The 18,756-nt window shown below is 38.2% G+C and overlaps 1 protein-coding gene across 4 annotated transcripts in view; it reads right to left on the bottom strand.

The window, feature by feature from the left end:
* Window positions 1–18,756, bottom strand: part of DOCK11 (dedicator of cytokinesis 11) — a 187,708-nt gene that overhangs the window by 6,740 nt on the left and 162,212 nt on the right. For 3 of the 4 annotated variants that reach the window (XM_038588149.1, XM_038588150.1, XM_038588151.1), the window contains 6 exons: window positions 15,248–15,370; window positions 11,127–11,240; window positions 10,397–10,543; window positions 2,487–2,697; window positions 1,924–2,114; window positions 1,053–1,153 (listed from right to left, as the gene is read on the bottom strand). In XM_038588149.1, coding sequence (XP_038444077.1) covers window positions 1,053–1,153; window positions 1,924–2,114; window positions 2,487–2,697; window positions 10,397–10,543; window positions 11,127–11,240; window positions 15,248–15,370 — 887 coding nt within the window. The remainder of the gene's footprint in view (window positions 1–1,052; window positions 1,154–1,923; window positions 2,115–2,486; window positions 2,698–10,396; window positions 10,544–11,126; window positions 11,241–15,247; window positions 15,371–18,756) is intronic. The other variant, XR_005386410.1, reaches the window with a different exon arrangement.

The following is an 18,756-nucleotide window of genomic DNA, read 5'->3' as shown; positions in this document are numbered from 1 at the left end:
TATAAAATAAGTCATGAGATGAAAAGTACAGCATAGGGAATATAGTCAAAAATACTGTAATAATGTTGTATGCTGACAGATGGTATGGCCACACTTACCGTGGTGAGCACTGCATAATATATGTAATTGTCAAATCACTATGTTATACACCTGAAACTAATAACACTGTATGTCAACTGTACTTCGATAATTTAAAAAAGTGGGGACAGCAAAGTTGATGACTTTTCATAAAAATATTTCTCCATCATTCACAGGTTTGTGTGTAATGTCCATAATTAGAGCATAGGTCTTAGGGTACAAAGTATCCATTTGGCTGGTATCCCTGTCATAGCAACTAGTAGAATCTTTCTGCACATGCCAGGCATTAATAAATATTGGTGAATGAATGACTGCTGGTTACTCTGTAACCTGGAACTGTTGATAACACAAAGACGGAAGAAGTAAATGAAATAAGTCGGGAGCAAATGAGTGGATAAGTTATCATCTTTTTCCTTAGTGTATTTTACTCAACTGTCTCTTATTTGGAATGTAAACTCTTTTTTGTATATTAAACAGCTTTTTTTTTTTCTAATGTAAGAACATTCAGACATGTCTTTGCTTACAGGGATGCTCACTCGAGCCATGACATCACATGTCCTAAACCGGCAGAATCCCAAGTGGAACTAGGAGCACAGGATAGGAACCAGGCCTATCCAACCCTTCCAGTGCAACTCTTGTTCCTACCCTAAACAGTCTGAAATGCTGCAAAACGAATGATAAGGTGAAGGAGGAAAGCATATAATGAACGTCGGCTTTCATCTGTGCCACAATATCACAAGGAATAAGAAACTGGCATATTTAATCTCTTGGGACACTAGGACATCCTTACTGTCCTGCAGCAAGAAAGAGATCATGCATTTCCTCACTACTTAAAGTACCATTAGAAGGTCACTTAAATATTGTAAAAGAGAACAAAGACTGTCCTTTTTTGGAGGGATATTATTTGGTGAATATCTTGGTTTCTATGACAAAAAAGGAGGAAAAGGATAGAGGAAAAAGGACACAGCACTTACCTAAACATGTCTTTCAACTCATTTACTTTCTTAGGTGGATACTTGCTAGCTTGACTATCATTTAAGAAAGCCCTTGCATACGCTAATGGACCAGCATTTACCTAAGTTACAAAGGGAGAAAAATGAGAGAGCTGTTAGAATGTAATCAAAAAAGTAATTTCTGGGACGCCTGGGTGGCTCAGCGGTTGAGCATCTGCCTTCAGCTCAGGTTATGATCCCGGGGTCCTGGAATCGAGTCCTGCATTGTGCTCCCTGCAGGGAGCCTGCTTCTCCCTCTGCCTATATCTCTGCCTCTCTCTCTGTGTCTTTCATGAATAAATAAAATCTTTAAATTAAAAAAAGTAATTTCTGCCTTTCTCTTTTTGTTTTTATTTTTTTAAGATTTCATTTTTTTGAAGTCCACTCTACCCCCAACATGGGGCTGGAACTCACAACCCTGAGATCAAGAGTTGCATGTTCCACAGACTGAGCTAGCCAGGTGCCCCTGCATTTCTCCTTTTAAAAAAAACCCTAAATACATTAAAAATCTGTATCTGAGGACCATGTTTACTATTCTTACTAGAAGTTTACGTGAAAAAAATGACCAAAGCAAATAATCTGCAAAGCCGATATTCTAATAAGTTACTTAATGACCTCTGCTATGTAAATACAGTGCTTGGCTAATCGTCACAGGGGTTTCTGCTAGAGTCTTCTGCCACAATGCAAAATGTATGGACGCTGAGCACAATGTCTTTCAGTTCATCAAGAACAATGCACAAGTTTCTGCACTTAGTAAGAGCAGAACACACAATTACAATTAATGATTGCTCTGTGCCCTTAAGAAAGCAAGAACATCGAGAACCATTTAAGACACATTCAGCAGCCAACATACCTGCACTGAAACACAGCCCTGCAATTTCAGCTGAAGCTGAATCATGTCCACGTCAGCAGAGGAGCAAAGTTTTTTCAGCTCTACTGTCTTATCTTTGATTTCATCAGTAGCAACATCAATTGGCTTTAAATTAATCTGCTGTTCATAGTTTATGGGGATCCTCTTCTTCACATATGGAAAGGAGTTTGAAGCTGTGAAAATGTTCACACTGATTTGTTATCTTTAAAAAAGAATCATTTGTTCAAACAGTCAGATCAAAGAAAAAAAAATCCTTTATGTTAACTGCCCCCACCATGCGTTCTCTAGAAAATACCCTAGGGTATCAGACAGCACCTTATTACTTCAGGATTGAGGGAAAATTCTCTTTATGAGACACCCTGGAGCAATTACAAATTACATATGGGGCAACTATACGTTGCCATGTTTGTGTCAGCTAGTGACTGAACAGCAGAACAATGAGTGATTAAAATTGCAGTTTGCATTTTCCTGCTGGCCACCTGCTACTTGTGTGTATCAAAAAGAACCAAGTCAAACAAAATGTTATCATGCAAAGTCCTTCTTACTGGTCAAGATTGTACGGCGTTTGCATTGTTCTTCTATGCAGCCTTGCTTTTTGCCGGACAATGTATAAGGAGCTTCAAAAACAAATCTGTTGATATTATGGTTTCTTTCAAACTCAGTCTTTCTTTCTGTGAGTTCTTTGTCATCAAAGTAGGGCTTCACGTAAGTGACTTGGATATGAGCATATTTTGGATCGAGTTCTTTGGCGTTTACCTATAAAGTAAGAGAGTTTTGTTTTTTGGTCAATGGAAGGAAAAAGGAGGTACAGGTAAGCTACTAACTCTTCTGAGATCAACTGAAGAACACAGTCATTATGACCGTGTTCCCAACTGAATACACACCTAGGGGAGAGCTTTGTTCTCTTTTTAAGGAGCATGTCCCTCTGATCATAAGGAAGTTACAGAAACCCACTTGGCAATTATAGGAATGGGGGAAGAAAATAAAAATTGTAACCCTACCATTTAGCAAGGGCCATTATTCACATTTTCATATATTTCCTTCCAGTCTATTCTCTATGTACATACACTTACAAAGCTGAGGTCATATTAAACACTGTTCTATAATCTGATTCTTTAAAAATATATTAAAAAGGCTAACTGTACATTTGAATTCTCCCTCAATAAAAACATATTATGGGAGGATTCTGAGAAGGTGGTAGAGCACCAGAAATCTATCTTCCACCTAGACAATATCTATCTTGGTAGACTCTCTCTGATCTAACTATTCTGGAACTCTGGAGTCTATTGAAAGCTTGCAACTTGTAGGGGAAGGCTTGGAAAGAAAATTGCAGTTAATTTTGATTTTGGTCAATTTCAGCTCTTGGCGCAATGGCAGCTTCTCATATCCCACCCCTCGGCCCCATGGCAGGCAGCTGTGCACATGTCCCTAGAACAGCTTGCAGGAGTCAGGATGGGCAAGAAATACCTTGTTCTCCAAATACTGGGGATGTGTGCTCTGACTGCTGTTTCTGATCATATAGGCACAAAGAGGCTGTGGCCATTTCTGTTGTACCTCTCTACCCCTGACTGAAGTGACTTCCACGGGATTTAAAATTAATCATTAATAAATTACACCTTTATTTTTCTTTTTCCCCTCTTGAGAACCAGATGTTAAAGACAAGGACACTCAAAAGAAACTGCATATAGGAGGGAAATTAGAAATTAGAAACCCACTATGCACACCCAGGGGAAGGTGTGGGTTCCAAAAAAGACCTGAGAAGACCCGAAGTTTACATTTCAGCATGATCCATGGCACAGAGACAATATACAACAATTAAAAACAATTAAAAACAAAACCCAGCAAACCATGGTAAAGGAGAGAGAATCTGATTTCCAGAATGACCACAGAATCAGATCCAAATGTCCAGTTGTCAAGAACAAGTCACAAGGCATCTAAAGAAACAGGAAAGTATGGCACAAAGGAGAAAAAGTAACCCATGGAAACTCCCCCCCCCCAAAGATCTGATAGCAGATCTACTAAAAAAGACTTTAAAACAACTGTTGTGATGACCAAAGAACTAAAGGGAGATGCGGAGAAAGTCAAGAAAATTATGTATGAACAAATGTCAATATCAACAAAGAGGTAGAAAACCTAAAAAGAAACCAAACAAATTTTTGGAGCTGAAAACTATGATAAGTAAAATGAAAATTCACTAGAGGGATTCAAAGGTGGATTTGAGCAGACAAGTGTAGTGGTCAAGGAACTTGATATAACAATCATGTGGACTATTACCCTGTGGACCAACACAAACATTGTAGGAGTTCCTGATAGGAGAGGAGATGGAAAGGGGCAGAGATAATATTTGAAGAAATAATGGGTAAAAACTTCCCAAATTTGAGAAAAGGCATGACGTTAAACATCCAAAAAGATCAACAGATTCCAAGTATGGAAAGTCAAAGGGACCCATACTGAACCACACTGAAATCAAACTGTCAAAAGACAAGGACAAAGAGAATATTCTGAAAGAATCAAGAGATAAGCAACTCATCATATGTAATAAGGAAATCTCAATAAGACTTTCAGATTTCTTATCAGAAACTCTGGAGGCGAGAAGGCAGTGGGTGGACATATTCAAAGTGCCAAAGAAAAAAATCTGTCAACCAAGAATTCTGTATCTGACAAAACTGTCCTTAAAAGTGAAGAAGAAATTGAGACACTCCTAGATAAAGAAAATCTGAGGGTATCTGTTACCACTAGAATTGCCCTACATAAAATGCTAAAGGAAGTCCTGCAGCTCGAAATGAAAGGATGTCAGGTAGTAATTGGATGCTGTATGAAGAAATAAAGATCCCAGTAAAGATAAATACATGGGCAATTGTAATAGCTAATATTATTGTAACAATTGTATGTAACTCCATTTTTTGCTTTTTACATATTTTTAAAGACTAATGTATTAAAAAAGTATTAGCTTACTTTTTTGGACACACAATGTATAAAGATGTAATTCTATAATATCAACAACTGAAAGGCACAGGGGTGGAGCTGTTAAAGAAGCAGATATTCTGTATGTTATTGAAGTTAAATAGGTATAAATTCAAATTGGAGTGTTATAAGTTTATGATGTTAGATATAATCCCTATGAAAATCACAGAGTTAAAGACTATAGTCAAAAGGAAATGGGAAACAAATTTAACTATTATAGAAAATATAATATGCTACTATTAAACAAAATATAGATTTATAATTTTAAAAGGTCACAAGAGGGCAGCCCAGGTGGCTCAGTGGTTTGGCGCCGCCTTCAGTCCAGGGTGTGATCCTGGAGACCCAGGGTTGGGTCCCACGATGGGCTCCCTGCATGGAGCCTATTTCTCCCTCTGCCTGCCTCTCTCTTTGCCCGTGTCTCTGCCTCAGTGTGTGTGTGTGTGTGTGTGTGTGTGTCTCATGAGTAAATATATAAAATCTTAAAAAAAATTATAAAAGGTGACAAGAGACTAAAAAAGGACATTGTATATTGATAAAAGGTTCAGTACAGCAAGAAGACAAAACAATCATAAACATCTACCACACACCTAATAACAGACCATCAAAATATATAAAGCAAAAATTGACAGAACTCAAAGGAGTAACAGTTTTACAATACTTAGAGACCTGAATACCCCACTCTCAATACTAGATACTGCAGGCAGACAGAAGGTAAGTAAGGAAATAGAGGACCTGAAGAACACAATAAACCAACTACATCCCACAGACATATACAGAATACTCTACCCAAGAACAAAAGAACAACATGCTTTTTTCTCAAGTGCACATGGGACATTTTCCAGGATAGACTGCATGTTAGGCCACAAATTAAGTCTCAATAGATTTAAAAAGACAAGTATCCTACAAAGTAGCTTCTCTGACCACAATGGGATAAAGCTAGGAATAACAGAAATAAAATCAGAAAATTCATAAATTTGTGGAAATTAAACACTTAAAAAAATCAATGTTTCAAGAAAAATCACAAGGGAAATTAGAAAATACTTAGAGATTAATAAAAAAGAAATCAAAACATATCAAAACTTAAAGGACACAGCAAAAGCAATGCTAGGGAAGAGATTTATAGTTAAAAACACATTTAAAAATGGAAAAGATCTCAAAACAACATAATTTTATAACTTAAGTAATTACAAAGAGAGGAACTAAACCCAAAGCTAGCAAAAGGAAAGAAATAGATTAAGCAGAGATAAATGAAACAGAGAATAGAAAAATAGAGAAAAGCAATAAAATTAAAGGTTGGTTCATTGGAAAGATCAGTGAAATTGACAAATATCTAAATAGACGGACTCGAGGGGAAAAAAGAACACTCAAAATTACTCAAATCAGAAATGAAAATGAGGACATTACTACCAATTCTATAGAAATAAAAAGAATTATAGGAGAGTACTATGCCAACAAATTAGATAACCTAGATGAAACGAACAAATTCTTAGAAACACAAAGCCTATGAAGACTAAACCATGAAAAAAAAATTAAAATCTAAATAGATCTATAGCTAGTAAGGAGATTGAATCAGTAATCAAAATTTTTCTGATGAGGGCATCTGGGTGGCTCAGTTGGTTGGGCGACTGACTCTTGATTTGGGCTCAGGTCATGAATCAGGGTCATGGGATCAAGTCCCTCATCAGGCTCTGTGCTCAGTGCAGTCTGCTTTAGATTCTCTCCCTCTGTCCCTCCCCATTTTCCCTCTCAAATCAGTCAATCAACCAGTCAATCTTTAAAGAATATTTCTGATGAAGAAAAGCTCTGGATTTGATGCCTTCATTGGTGAAGTCTACAAAACATTTAAGTAAGAAGTAACCCCAACCTTTCTCAAACTCTTCTGAAAAACTGAAGAAAAGGGAACACACCCTGACTCATATTATTTTTTAAGATTTATTTGACAGAGGGAGAGAGAGAACACAAGTAGGGGGAGTAGCAGGCAGAAGGAGAGGGAGAAGCAGGCTCCCCACTGAGCAGGGGGTGATCCCAGGACCCTGAGATCATGACCTGAGCTGAAGACAGATGCTTAACCAACTGAGCCGCCCACGCACTCCTGACTCATTCTACAATGTCAGCATTACTCTGAAAGCCAGAAAAAGTCCAAAAACACTACAGACCAATACCCCTTATGAACACTGATGCAAAAATCCTCAACAGAATGTTGGCAAACAGAATTCAGCAGCCTATTAAAAGGACTATATGCCATGACCAAGTAGGATTTATTCCTGGAATGCAAGGATGGTTTAACATATGAAAATTATTTGCTATTACAAATAATGCTCTGATGAACATGCTTGCATTTAAAACTATGTGCAAAAAAATAAAAAAATAAAAACAAAATAAAACTATGTGCATTATTTTCTGATTTATTCCTCAGCATAAATTACTAGAAGCAAAGTTGCTCTATTAAAAGATTTACATGGTTTTACGGATTTTGATATATATATTACACAGTTATCCTACAGAAAAGCTTGCCAATTTGGACATCCACAAGAAGTGATTGACATTGTAAGAGTGGGCACTCTTGACATTAATCCTATCATAAGTCCTCTGGTCCTCCAAAGGGACCACAGGAAAATAGAATGGTTCTCTTTCAGAGACATAAATTATGGTAGTTATGGGCCATTTCATGAAGAACCAAATTCCATTTTAGGAAGCTACACTGCTAGAGGCAAATCTTAGAACTGTCCCTGCTGGACCTTCCATCTGTGGGCCCTAAATACCCTTCCCTCCATCAGTCTTCCCATTAATGTGAGACTATGCCCAGGTCCCGTTCTTTCAGTTTTCTCCCAACTAAATATAACTTGGGACTTGGGTGTTGGTGACTGTCAATGTCATTGCAATTTATGACAGGCCTTTTCCTGTGTTTAGTGTAGAAAACAAAAATTGAAACAAACAAAAGAAGACAACAAAAACCTCTTGGGGAACAGTCCATGTATCTTTTTTTTCTCCACATATATAGGACAGCCAGAGGATAGAAAGTTTCTTAGCATCTTTTAACTTCTCCAAACCCATTCTATTTGTTCTTGTGTAAGAATATAAAAGCCTATATCCAGAAACCCCAACCTTCTTTTCTCTCCTAGTAAATAGCTAGATTTCTCTACAGAGAATACACTGGTGGTTGCCAGAGGGGAAGGATTGGGGGAGGGGCAAATGGGTGAAGAGGAGCAAGAGATACAGGCTTCTAGTTGTAGAATGGATAAATCATGGGAATAAAAGGCACAGAATAGGGAATGTAGTCAATGATATTGTAATGGTGGGTGTTGTACGTTGTATGGTGACAGGTGGTAGCTACACTGTGGTTAGCAGAGCATAAGGTATAAACTTGTTGAATTACTATGTTGTACACCTATAACAAATGTAACATTGTGTGTCAACTGTATTTAGGGGAAAAAAGCTAGATTTCTCCTAAGAGATCTCAGGAGATAGTTGAGGTAATTATCTAGGCTAAGAAAAATTATAGAACAGAAATGAAAAAGAGGTCAATCCTGATTTTCACCTCATGAAAGTAAAATATGTATATGGTAAAATGTTCAAACAGTACACAAGAGTATACATGAAAAGTAACAAGTTTCTTGCTATGTAAGACCGCTAGTCCCTCTCCTCAGGGGTAAGCATGGTTAACAGTTGTGAATGTATCATTCCAGAAATTTCCTAAGCATATACAAGTTATTGTGAACATCAATTTTACACATGTGATCATCCTATCCATGATTTCCTGCACTTCACCCTTTTTCCCCTCAATAATAGATCTTGATAGTTTCAAATCAACACTTATAAATCTATGTCAGTTTTCTCAACACATAGGTTACTATGTCTATTATATGGGTAATACCATTTCTTTAGCCATACGGACATTTAGATTGCTTCCAGGTTGCCATATAAACTTTGCCTCAATGAACATCTTTTATTATACATCTTTATGGTAGTGCACACCTACAGGATACAATCTTAAACATTAGGGGTGCCCGGGTGGCTCAGTAGATTAAGGATCTGACTCTTGATCTCGGCTCAGGTCATGATCTCAGGGTTGTCAGATCAAGTCCCAGTTTGGGTTCCACACTGGGGCCATGGAGCCTGCTTAAGATATTCTCTCTCTCTCTCTCTCTCTCTCTCTCTCTCTCTCCCTCCCTCTCCCACTGCCCCTCCCCCCTTAAAAAAAAACCCTTAGGCATGAAATTATTGGGTCCGAGGAAACATATGTTTAAAATATTGGAAAACATTGCCAGACTGCTCTTCAAATTGTCTGTGCCCTTAAGCAGATTTTGTTCTTTGGCAAGGCAAAAGAGTGTTTTTAACTCTTACTTGCACACATTAAGAAATAAAGACTTTAAAAGTAGCAACTGCTTATTATATCTGTTGCATATGGAGAATGACTAAACTATTGTACATACAAATTATGTCAGGAGTCCAGCTGCCTGATGGTGGTTTGTCACTAGCACTGGTTAGCTGGCTTTTCAGAGACAAAATAAAGCAGAAAGCTGCATTTTGTTCAGCAAGCCTGGCTTTCCATTAACTTTCCATTTATAGTATTAGTTGTATGGGCAACAAGCCTATCTGGCTACAAGGAGATAACATATTCTGTTGTCTTAATAAAACAACACAAAACAGTGAAACTGATAGGAAAGAAGCAGAGAGGTTTTGCCAAATAGTAAGGAATTTCAAACCTGCCAGCCTGCCCACTTTCAAATGTCTAAGGCATTATGGTCAAGGTAGAACCATTTCCAAGAGAGACAAGTAAGTCTACAGGGTGAAGCGATCATTTTCATGGTAGACCGGGAAGTGTCTTTACCATAACCATGAGCTTTTCACTCTGGCAGTGCTGCCGACTAGCTGATGTGTTGCCTGGCTCATAGTCGCTCAGTAACTATTGCTGTGGCCTGCACATCCTGTATACTGTGTAGGTTCTTCATGCCTTAACAACCAGCTTTCATTCTGGGCCCACCTATGGCGACTCAGTATGGTCAGGCATTCCTACTGTCCTTTCCCTAGTTTGCCTACAGGAAATGATGCACCTCTAGGAAAGAGCCACCCCCACTGGAACCTTTTCCCTCCTGCCCTGTAAGGACCTAGTGGGATGGAGAGCCTTTAGAACGAGAATGAGGGAGCTCTCCTAAACTTGCTTCACTGCACATGTAACTACTGAACTAAGGATATCTTAGAAGGAAATGAAGTACAGGCACTAGTATCCTCTCCATTTTACTAGTGAGAAAAATGAGGCACAAAGTTAAGTAACTTCTATGGTTACCTAGCTAGCAAATGGCACCAAAGAATGGAGATTTAAACCCTGTTCTGACACCAAACCCTACTACCCACCCCCATTCCTTTCTTTCACTATATGGACAGGCTGCATTTCCATACTTCTCCTCCACCAGCTAAAAAGGGAAAAGTTAGCAGCATACCATGCTTGGAACTCACAAACAATGATTTTGAAATGCAGGGCATATGTTACCTTGTCAGAATCTTGAATTATTTTAACATTCTCTGTACCAAATTTTTCACCATAAAGTTTAACGAGTCTCAGGGAAATCTCCGAGAGGCCGGTGAGCTTTGGTTCTTTATAGATGTACTCTTTCCCATCTTCTTCTTCAAAAAAGGACTATTATAGAGTGAAACACACAATCACGTATATAAATGGTCTGAGCAAGCATAGCATTTAAAGAAAATGTACAAAATAGCAATAGTATGTATGCAATACATTTTATTTTAGTTTTTTTTTTTTTTTACGAAATACATTTTAAATAATACTGAAAGCCATGGGGGCTTTATTTAAATAAAAAAGTTCCCTTTTTTAACTTCAAAGAAGTAAGAATTTTCATATTCACAGGCATATGGACATATCATTGGCCTGAAGATTTCCACTCTAGGTTTTTCTCATTCCCTGTCATACTTACCTGTTTATTTGAAAGCTTTCAGGGCTACATATTAAATATATACTTTAAGAAGTTCAACAGAAAGTGAAACTGAGGGAAAAACTCAAATCTTCTATGCTGTACTCTGACCTAATGGTTCTAGATACAGAAACCAAAGTGAACTTTACACCTACAGAGGCTTCTGGCTATTGTGATAGGCACTCTATCCAGGCAGACTCCAAGAACCAATACCCGCTGCTATAGCAATCTGATAATTCAAAGGTGAATGTTTAAAAAGAAAAACAACTTTATGAATGGAAGTATACTTACTTGGCCATAAAAGGCAACTCTGAAGAAAGTCCCTAAAAGTCTCTTTTTTGTATGCATAACCTCTAGAACTTTTGTGTAAGCTCCATGAAGAGTTCTATAAACTTGAGTAAGTTTCTGAAAAAGGAGAATATACAAATCAGCTTTGTCTTTTGGTTAATTACTAAATGGCAAACATATACGCGTGGCGGGCTGGTGGGCAGAGGGAAGTAACACTATTTCCTTTTCAAAATGGTCTTGTTGGGGTCAGCCACTCTCCACTCCCCTATCCCTTTATCACAATTAGACAAAATTCCTCAACCACATTAGGTCTAAGGGTAGAACAGAAAATGGTCAAATAATCATTTCTATTGTATATGTATCTGTGTATTTCTAAATTCTAAATATCATGCTTCATTTCATGCATATCTCAATGGTAATGTCTACTTTAAACATACTGTATTATTGACTACTATTTTCTATATGTCTGAATTAGTTCAACTGAAAGAGAAGCCAAATGCTTTGCTTGAGTCTTTGTAACAGAGATGAGAAATAAAAATTCATGCAAAAACTTCTGGAGATAAAAACAAATGCAGATAAAGTCAAGCTCAGAGAAAGAGCAGAAGCTGGGAATGGTTTCTCTCTCCCATTTTTGGATGAAGAAGCAAGGTGGAGTGATTCAGCAAAGTGATGCTAGAGAGATCTGGACCCTTCCAATTGGCAGCCCCAGGAATGTAGTGGACCACCAAGAGAGGAAACCAAAAAAAAAAAAAAAAAAAAGGCAGATACAAAAATAAGCATATATGCCTCAGTGAGGACTGCTTTTATACAAGCTTACAGAAGTTTTCAAATAACATATTCATCTGTATAGCCACAAAAAGGGAGTACGTTGTACAAAGAACATTATTAAGAATGTGAAAAGACAACCTATAGAATGGAGAAAATATTTGCCTATTACAGATTTGATAAAGGTTTACTATCAGAAAACATAAAGAACTCTCAGGGGTGCCTGGGTGGCTAAGCTGGTTGGGTTTCCAACTTGATTTTGGCTCAGATCATGATTTCAGGGTGGTGGGATTGAGCCCGTGGCGGGGATCCCTGCTCAGTGGGGAGTCTGCTTTAGATTCTTTCCTTCTCCCTCTCCCTGCGCTTGTACATATATCCTCTCTCTCTAAATAGATAGATAAATAGATAGATAGATAGATAGATAAATTCTTTAAAAAAAATAAAGAACTCTCACAATTCAAGAACAAAAAGACCAACGACCCAACTTAAAAATGGGCAAAGGTCTTGAATAGACATTTCTCCAAAGAAGACATGCAAATGGCTAACAAGCACATAAAAAGATGTTCAAAATCATTGGTCACAAGGAAATACAAATCAAATGCCACAATGTGGTAACACTTCACATCCACAGCCACATAAGGCGGCTTTAATGAAAAACCCAAAACAACAAATGTGTTGAGAATGTGGAATGTATACGTGAATGGTGGGAAGGGAAAAGGGAAAACAGTTTGGTGGTTACTTAAAAAGTTAAACAATGGGGCAGCCCAGGTGGCTCAACAGTTTAGCACCACCTTCAGCCCACTGTGTGATCCTGGAGACCCGGGATTGTGTCCCATATCAGGCTCCCTGCATGGAGCCTGCTTCTCCCTCTGCCTGTGTCTTTGCCTCTCTCTCTTTCTCTCTGTGTCTCTCATGAATAAATAAATAAAATTTTTTTATTAATTTTTTTAAATTTATTTATGATAGTCACACAGAGAGAGAGAGAGAGAGAGGCGGAGACATAGGCAGAGGGAGAAGCAGGCTCCATGCACCAGGAGCCCGATGTGGGATTCGATCCCAGGTCTCCAGGATCGCGCCCTGGGCCAAAGGCAGGCGCCAAACCGCTGCGCCACCCAGGGATCCCAATAAATAAAATCTTTAAAAAAAAAGTTAACGAATTATCCTATGACCCATTGCTAGGTATATACCCAAGATAAATGAAAACATATGGCCACACCAAAACTTATACACAAATGTCTACAACAGCAACTATTCATAATAGCCAAAAGGTGAAAACAACCCAAATGTCTGTCAAAGGATAAATGGATAAACAAATTGTGGCATATCCATGCAATAGAAAATCATTCAGCCATAAAAAGGAATGAAGTTCTGATCCATGCTACGACTTGGTTGAACCTCTAAATATTATGCTAAGTGAAAGAAGCCAGACACAAAAGGTCACATCTTTATTAATCCCTCTTTATGACGCATCCAGAATAGGCAAATCCATAGACACACAAAGCAGATTAGTGGTTACCAGGGAATGACGGGTGGAGTGGAGAGTGATTACTTCGTGGGTAAGGAAGGGTTTCTCTGGGATGATGAAAATGTTTTCAAACTAGAGAGAGGTGGTGGGTTCGGAGTATCACAAATGCACTAAGTGATCCTGAACTGTATACTTTAAAATGGTTAATTGTATGTTATATGAATTTCACCTCCATAAAAAAGGGCAGCACAGAAACAGTTGAGCTCAATTGGAGGGAAATTTTCCTTATCTTTATGGCTGCTATCTCTGACACTTTTCAGCCTATCCCATAGAGTAAAAAATTATACATCGGTGTCTTAGAAACAATGACTATAGGGGATCCCTGGGTGGCGCAGCGGTTTGGCGCCTGCCTTTGGCCCAGGGCGCGATCCTGGAGACCCGGGATCAAATCCCACGTCGGGCTCCCGGTGCATGGAGCCTGCTTCTCCCTCTGCCTGTGTCTCTGCCTCTCTCTCTCTCTCTGTGACTATCATAAATAAATAAATAAAAAATTAAAAAAAAAAAGAAACAATGACTATACCTTATATAGAATGCCAGGGGATCTGCATAGACCTTTACAAGCCTACAAGGAAACAGGGGTAGTGTCCCTATAAAAAAAATGCTTCCTTTCATGTGTAGAGAAGATATTTTTTCTTCCCTATTAGTTGATTGAGTAGCAAAATGCTCCCTGGGTTTCTAATAGCCTGATCTTCAAGTTAGTAAGAAAATAGGGACTATTGACATTTTACAAAGGTTTTAAGGATATAATCCTTCGATAAAAGGGGCAGTGCCATTTCTTTTCTTGTCTCATGGGCTATTCTTTGCCACCTCTATGACCTAGGTTTAATTGTTCAACTCCTGCTTATTAATAGAATCACTGGAACTCCACTATGATTTTTTAGGCATGCCCTATATACACCAAAAGTATGGCAAAGAGAAAAAGGCTTAGAACCCGGGAAGAAAAAATGAGTTTGATCAGAGCCAGTCTGAAGCAGAGATTAGAACACTCTGCAGATGATATCAAATGTATGTATGTTTTAAATAAAGGGGGGGGGGCTTGAATCCTAAATCACCCCTTCCCAGCATAATAGGGGTAGGAGTTATGATATGGACTCAGAGACTTGAATATAAAACATTCCTGTTCAGAGTGGGTGGCAACAGGTGCTCATTATAGTACTGGTCTTTATTAATTACCCTTTATCAACAGCTTTGGCTGGCAGACTACATTGGAAAAAACTCGTCATGGTAGGACTATTACTAGTGCCTTAATTACCTCTGCCATTGTCATCTGCCAGCCTCTTCAGTCTCCCCATGAAATTGCAAAGAATAAGTCTATGCCTCTTCCTAGGGCAACATGGAAATTTAATAGCTTTTTTGAGTGAAGATTTGGTGAAAACAGTGAATTTTTTATGCCCTGAGGGGAAGTGGCAGTGGGTGGGTGGGGGAGTGACTGCTAGATTAAAATGTTTCAAGAATCCCTTATATAATCGAAATTTAAACTTGTATTTTGGAGTTTAGCCCTTAATTTCATTTGGAAAATTTAAATGAATGTAAGGTAGGATCCTCATTTTGGGATTTCACAAGATTTCTAAAATATGAGCTTTCAAATTGGACAAATGTGTCAAAACAATATACTGAGTATCCATAGTCTATAATAAAATACAAATGCCATAATATAATTAACCTTCTAATTCTCAGAGGACACAAGGTAGAGGGATAGGGGCATAACTACACGACTGTTCTTATTTTTCCAAGACCAAAATAAAATACACTTTAGAAAAAAATAAATAAAATAAAATAAATTAATTTAAAAAATACACTTTAGGCCAATGATGCAAATATTTAAATTACCTACCTCAAATTCACGACGTTTCTCATAAATTGGAATGATCAACTTGGAAATCTCAGATATTACTTCATAGCGTTCTGCTTTCCATAAGCCATCCACACATTGTTCTAGCAACTCCAGCAAAACTTCCTGCATTAAGAGCAAAATGCAATCAGGAATTAGAGATGGTTTGAGAGTTTTGAATAAATAAATTTTGAACCATTTCAAGTTCACAGAGAACAAATAGAAAGTGCACAGAAAGAGCAGGCTTGGGGATCCCTGGGTGGTGCAGTGGTTTGGTGCCTGCCTTTGGCCCAGGGTGCGATCCTGTAGACCCAGGATCGAATCCCACATCGGCTCCCAGTGCATGGAGCCTGCTTCTCCCTCTGCCTATGTCTCTGCCTCTCTCTCTCTCTCTCTCTGTGACTATCATAAAAAAAAAAAGAGCAGGCTTGTGTAACTCTATTTTCTAAATCAAATACTTGGAATATTTGAAATTGAAACTCTTCTTAAAAATATGAAAGTAATACTGACAATAGTGAAGTGTACCTATTTATTTTTTTACTCACACAATGAAGATATGAACTTTACTTAAAAATGTCACCCATTAAGAAGGAGTATCTTTAAAAGGGGATTCACTGTTTGTTCCAAACTGAGGATGACTGAACGTCTGATGGGGTAAATCCCATTAAGCCTAGGAATGTTCATTGTTTCTTTTTTATACTGAAGTTATATTTATACATAATATAACAGTCTTGAAAAGACTTGACAACTTTCAAGCTGTTGTGTTAGTGATACAGGTGTTTATGAAAATGAAGTAATTTTGGTCAAGAATGCTTCCTTCCTGACTGTTGGCCCTAAAACTAAGGAGAGTGAGAGAATAGCTCAAGATAGAGATCTCTGTCCTTGCCAGAATGCTAACAGCTGCGATAAATTATTTTATGAACCACCATCTCATGTTCTCAACGATAAGATGAAGCCCATTCCTGATGCTAGCCATAAATCTTAACAGCTTGTTTCTATCTTGAAGAGATGTTCTCGAGACTTAGAGAACTAAATGCTAAAATGGTTCTTCCTGTGTGCCCTAAATTTAGGCAATCCTGAACTCAAACTTCTTCCTAAACTGGTTCTTTCACTTGTGTTTTCTATCCAATTAGGGGCAACACCCTATGAACCCTTAGCTAGAAAACCCAAGAGAAGCTTTGATTTAGCCCCTGGGATGGGCTGAAGTGTGTCCCTCAAAAAGAGACGTTGAAATCCTAACCTCCGGTTAGCTCAGAATGTGAACTTTTTGGAAATATGGTCACTGTGGGTATAATTAGTTATGGCAAAGTCATACTGGAGTAGGGGAGGCCCTTAATCCAATATGGCTGGGATCCTCATGAAAAGACAGAGACTCAGGGAGCACACCCTGTGACGACAGAGGCAGAGTAAAGCAGCGAGTCAAGGAGTGCCAGAAACCAGCTAAGAAGAGGTGAGGAAAAGATCGTCCCCCAGAGTGTCAGTGCCACTGACACCTTGATTTCAGACTTCTAGGTGCTTAGAGCTGTGAGACAAGACATGTGCAGACTTTGTTATGGCAGCTCCGGAAAACCAATGTACACTCTCTCCACTCATCCTCTAATCAGCTTATCACCAACTTCTGCCAGTTTTATTTCCTAAATATTTCTCAAATCTGACCCTCTCTCTCCACTTCTCCTCTCACTGCTAAGGTTTAAGACCTCGTTATTTTTTTCTAATTGATCTTCCTGCTTCCAGCCTTAGCACTTATAAATATCTATCTTCTGCCATAGGCTTCTGATTCCAATGTAAATCAGACCATGACCCTCTCCCCTTCTGAAAAATCTCATGTTGGCTACCCCTTTGTTCATAGAGCAAAGGACAAGTTCTTTCATGAGGCTTCCAATAGTCTGGCTGACACTTCTGTAATCTTATTCATCATGCCCAGCATTGTGCTTGTTTTTCCAACAATGAACCATGAGTAGTTCTCCTGCAGCACCCCAGTGTTGCCTTAACTGTATGCTGTGCCCTCTGTCCTTTACCCTCCTTCACTTGGTTAACCCCTCTAAGACAGCAAAGGTATCACCTCTTCTGGGATCCTTCTAATCAGCACAGACTAGCAAAACACTAGATACCTTTTATCCTATTCTGAGAATTCACTGAGTGGATATATATCACTCTACTTGCCTATGTATCTGACTTTCAAATAGGCTGTGACTCTTCAAGAGTAGTAACAATATCTTATTTATATTGGTTTCCTTTTTAAAATGATTATTGAGGTATATTTTAAATTAAAATTTGCCAACATATACTATAACACTCAGTGCTCATCCCATCATGTGCCCTTCATAATGCCCATAACCCAGTTACCCCAGCCCCCCATCCACCTCTCCTCCAGCAACACTCAGTTTGTTTCCTAGAGTTAAGAGTCTCTCATGGTTTGTTTTCCTCTCTAATTTTTCCTCACTCAGTTGCCCCCCCCATCCCTTATGGTCCCTTTCACTATTTCTTATATTCCACATATGAGTGAAACCATTTATATTGGTTTCTTTTGTCACTAGTACAGTGGCAGTGGATAGATGTTCATTAAATGCTGCTACTTGAGTAAATGTATATTAACATTTAATAGTCAAATTAAAATTTCTATCAACAGTGGGAAGGAAGAACTTTGGGGGAATTAAATATCTGTTACAAATTAGTGAGTTCCCCTCAAACAAAACAAAACAAAACAAAAAACCGAAAATAAACAAAAATTCCCCACAAAATAGTGAGTCCCAGGAATATAAAGCTGGTTTGTAACAGGAAAAAAAAATCACTGTAATATACAGAACAAAGCAGAATAAAAGAGAAAAATGGTACCTGCAACAATAGATGCAGAAAAAGCATTTGAAAAAAACTCAACATCCCTTCATGATATTAAAAAAGAACTCTCAGGAAACAAGAACTAGAAGAGACCTTCCTCAATCTGATAAACAGCATCTACGAGAAACCTATGGGCTGAACACTCTTCTAAGTCTGAGAATGAGTCAAGATGTCTGCTCTCACCACCTGAATTTGACATTATGCTCAAGGTCCTAGCCGGTGCAAGAAAGCAACAAAAAGAGAGAAAAGGCATATAGACTGGTGAATGTAAAACTGCCTGTCTGTGCAGATGACATGATTGTATGTATAGAAAAACCTAAGGAATATACAAACTACTAGAACTAATACGCGTATTTAGCAAAGTTGCAGATTATAAGACCAACATACAAAAATCAACTGTAGTGATATATATCAACAACAACAAACTGAAAAATAAAGCAACACTATTTACTGTGGCAGCAGAACATCAATTATCTAATAAGAAATCCAGTGAAAGGCTTCAACCCTGAAAATCACAAAATGCTGCTGGGAGAAATTAACGATGACCCAAATAAATGTTCATTGAAAGATTCAACATTGTTAAGCTCGCCATTCTGCATGTGCTGATATAGAAATTTAACAAAATCTCCAAAAAACTTTCAGCAGGCTATTTTGAGGAAATCAGAAAAGAGGAT

The sequence above is a fragment of the Canis lupus genome, chromosome X (assembly GCF_011100685.1).
Source record: "Canis lupus familiaris isolate Mischka breed German Shepherd chromosome X, alternate assembly UU_Cfam_GSD_1.0, whole genome shotgun sequence".
Taxonomy (NCBI): Eukaryota; Metazoa; Chordata; class Mammalia; order Carnivora; family Canidae; genus Canis; species Canis lupus.
Note: the sequence above shows the minus strand (reverse complement) of the source record. Positions and strands in the feature narration are given on the sequence as shown.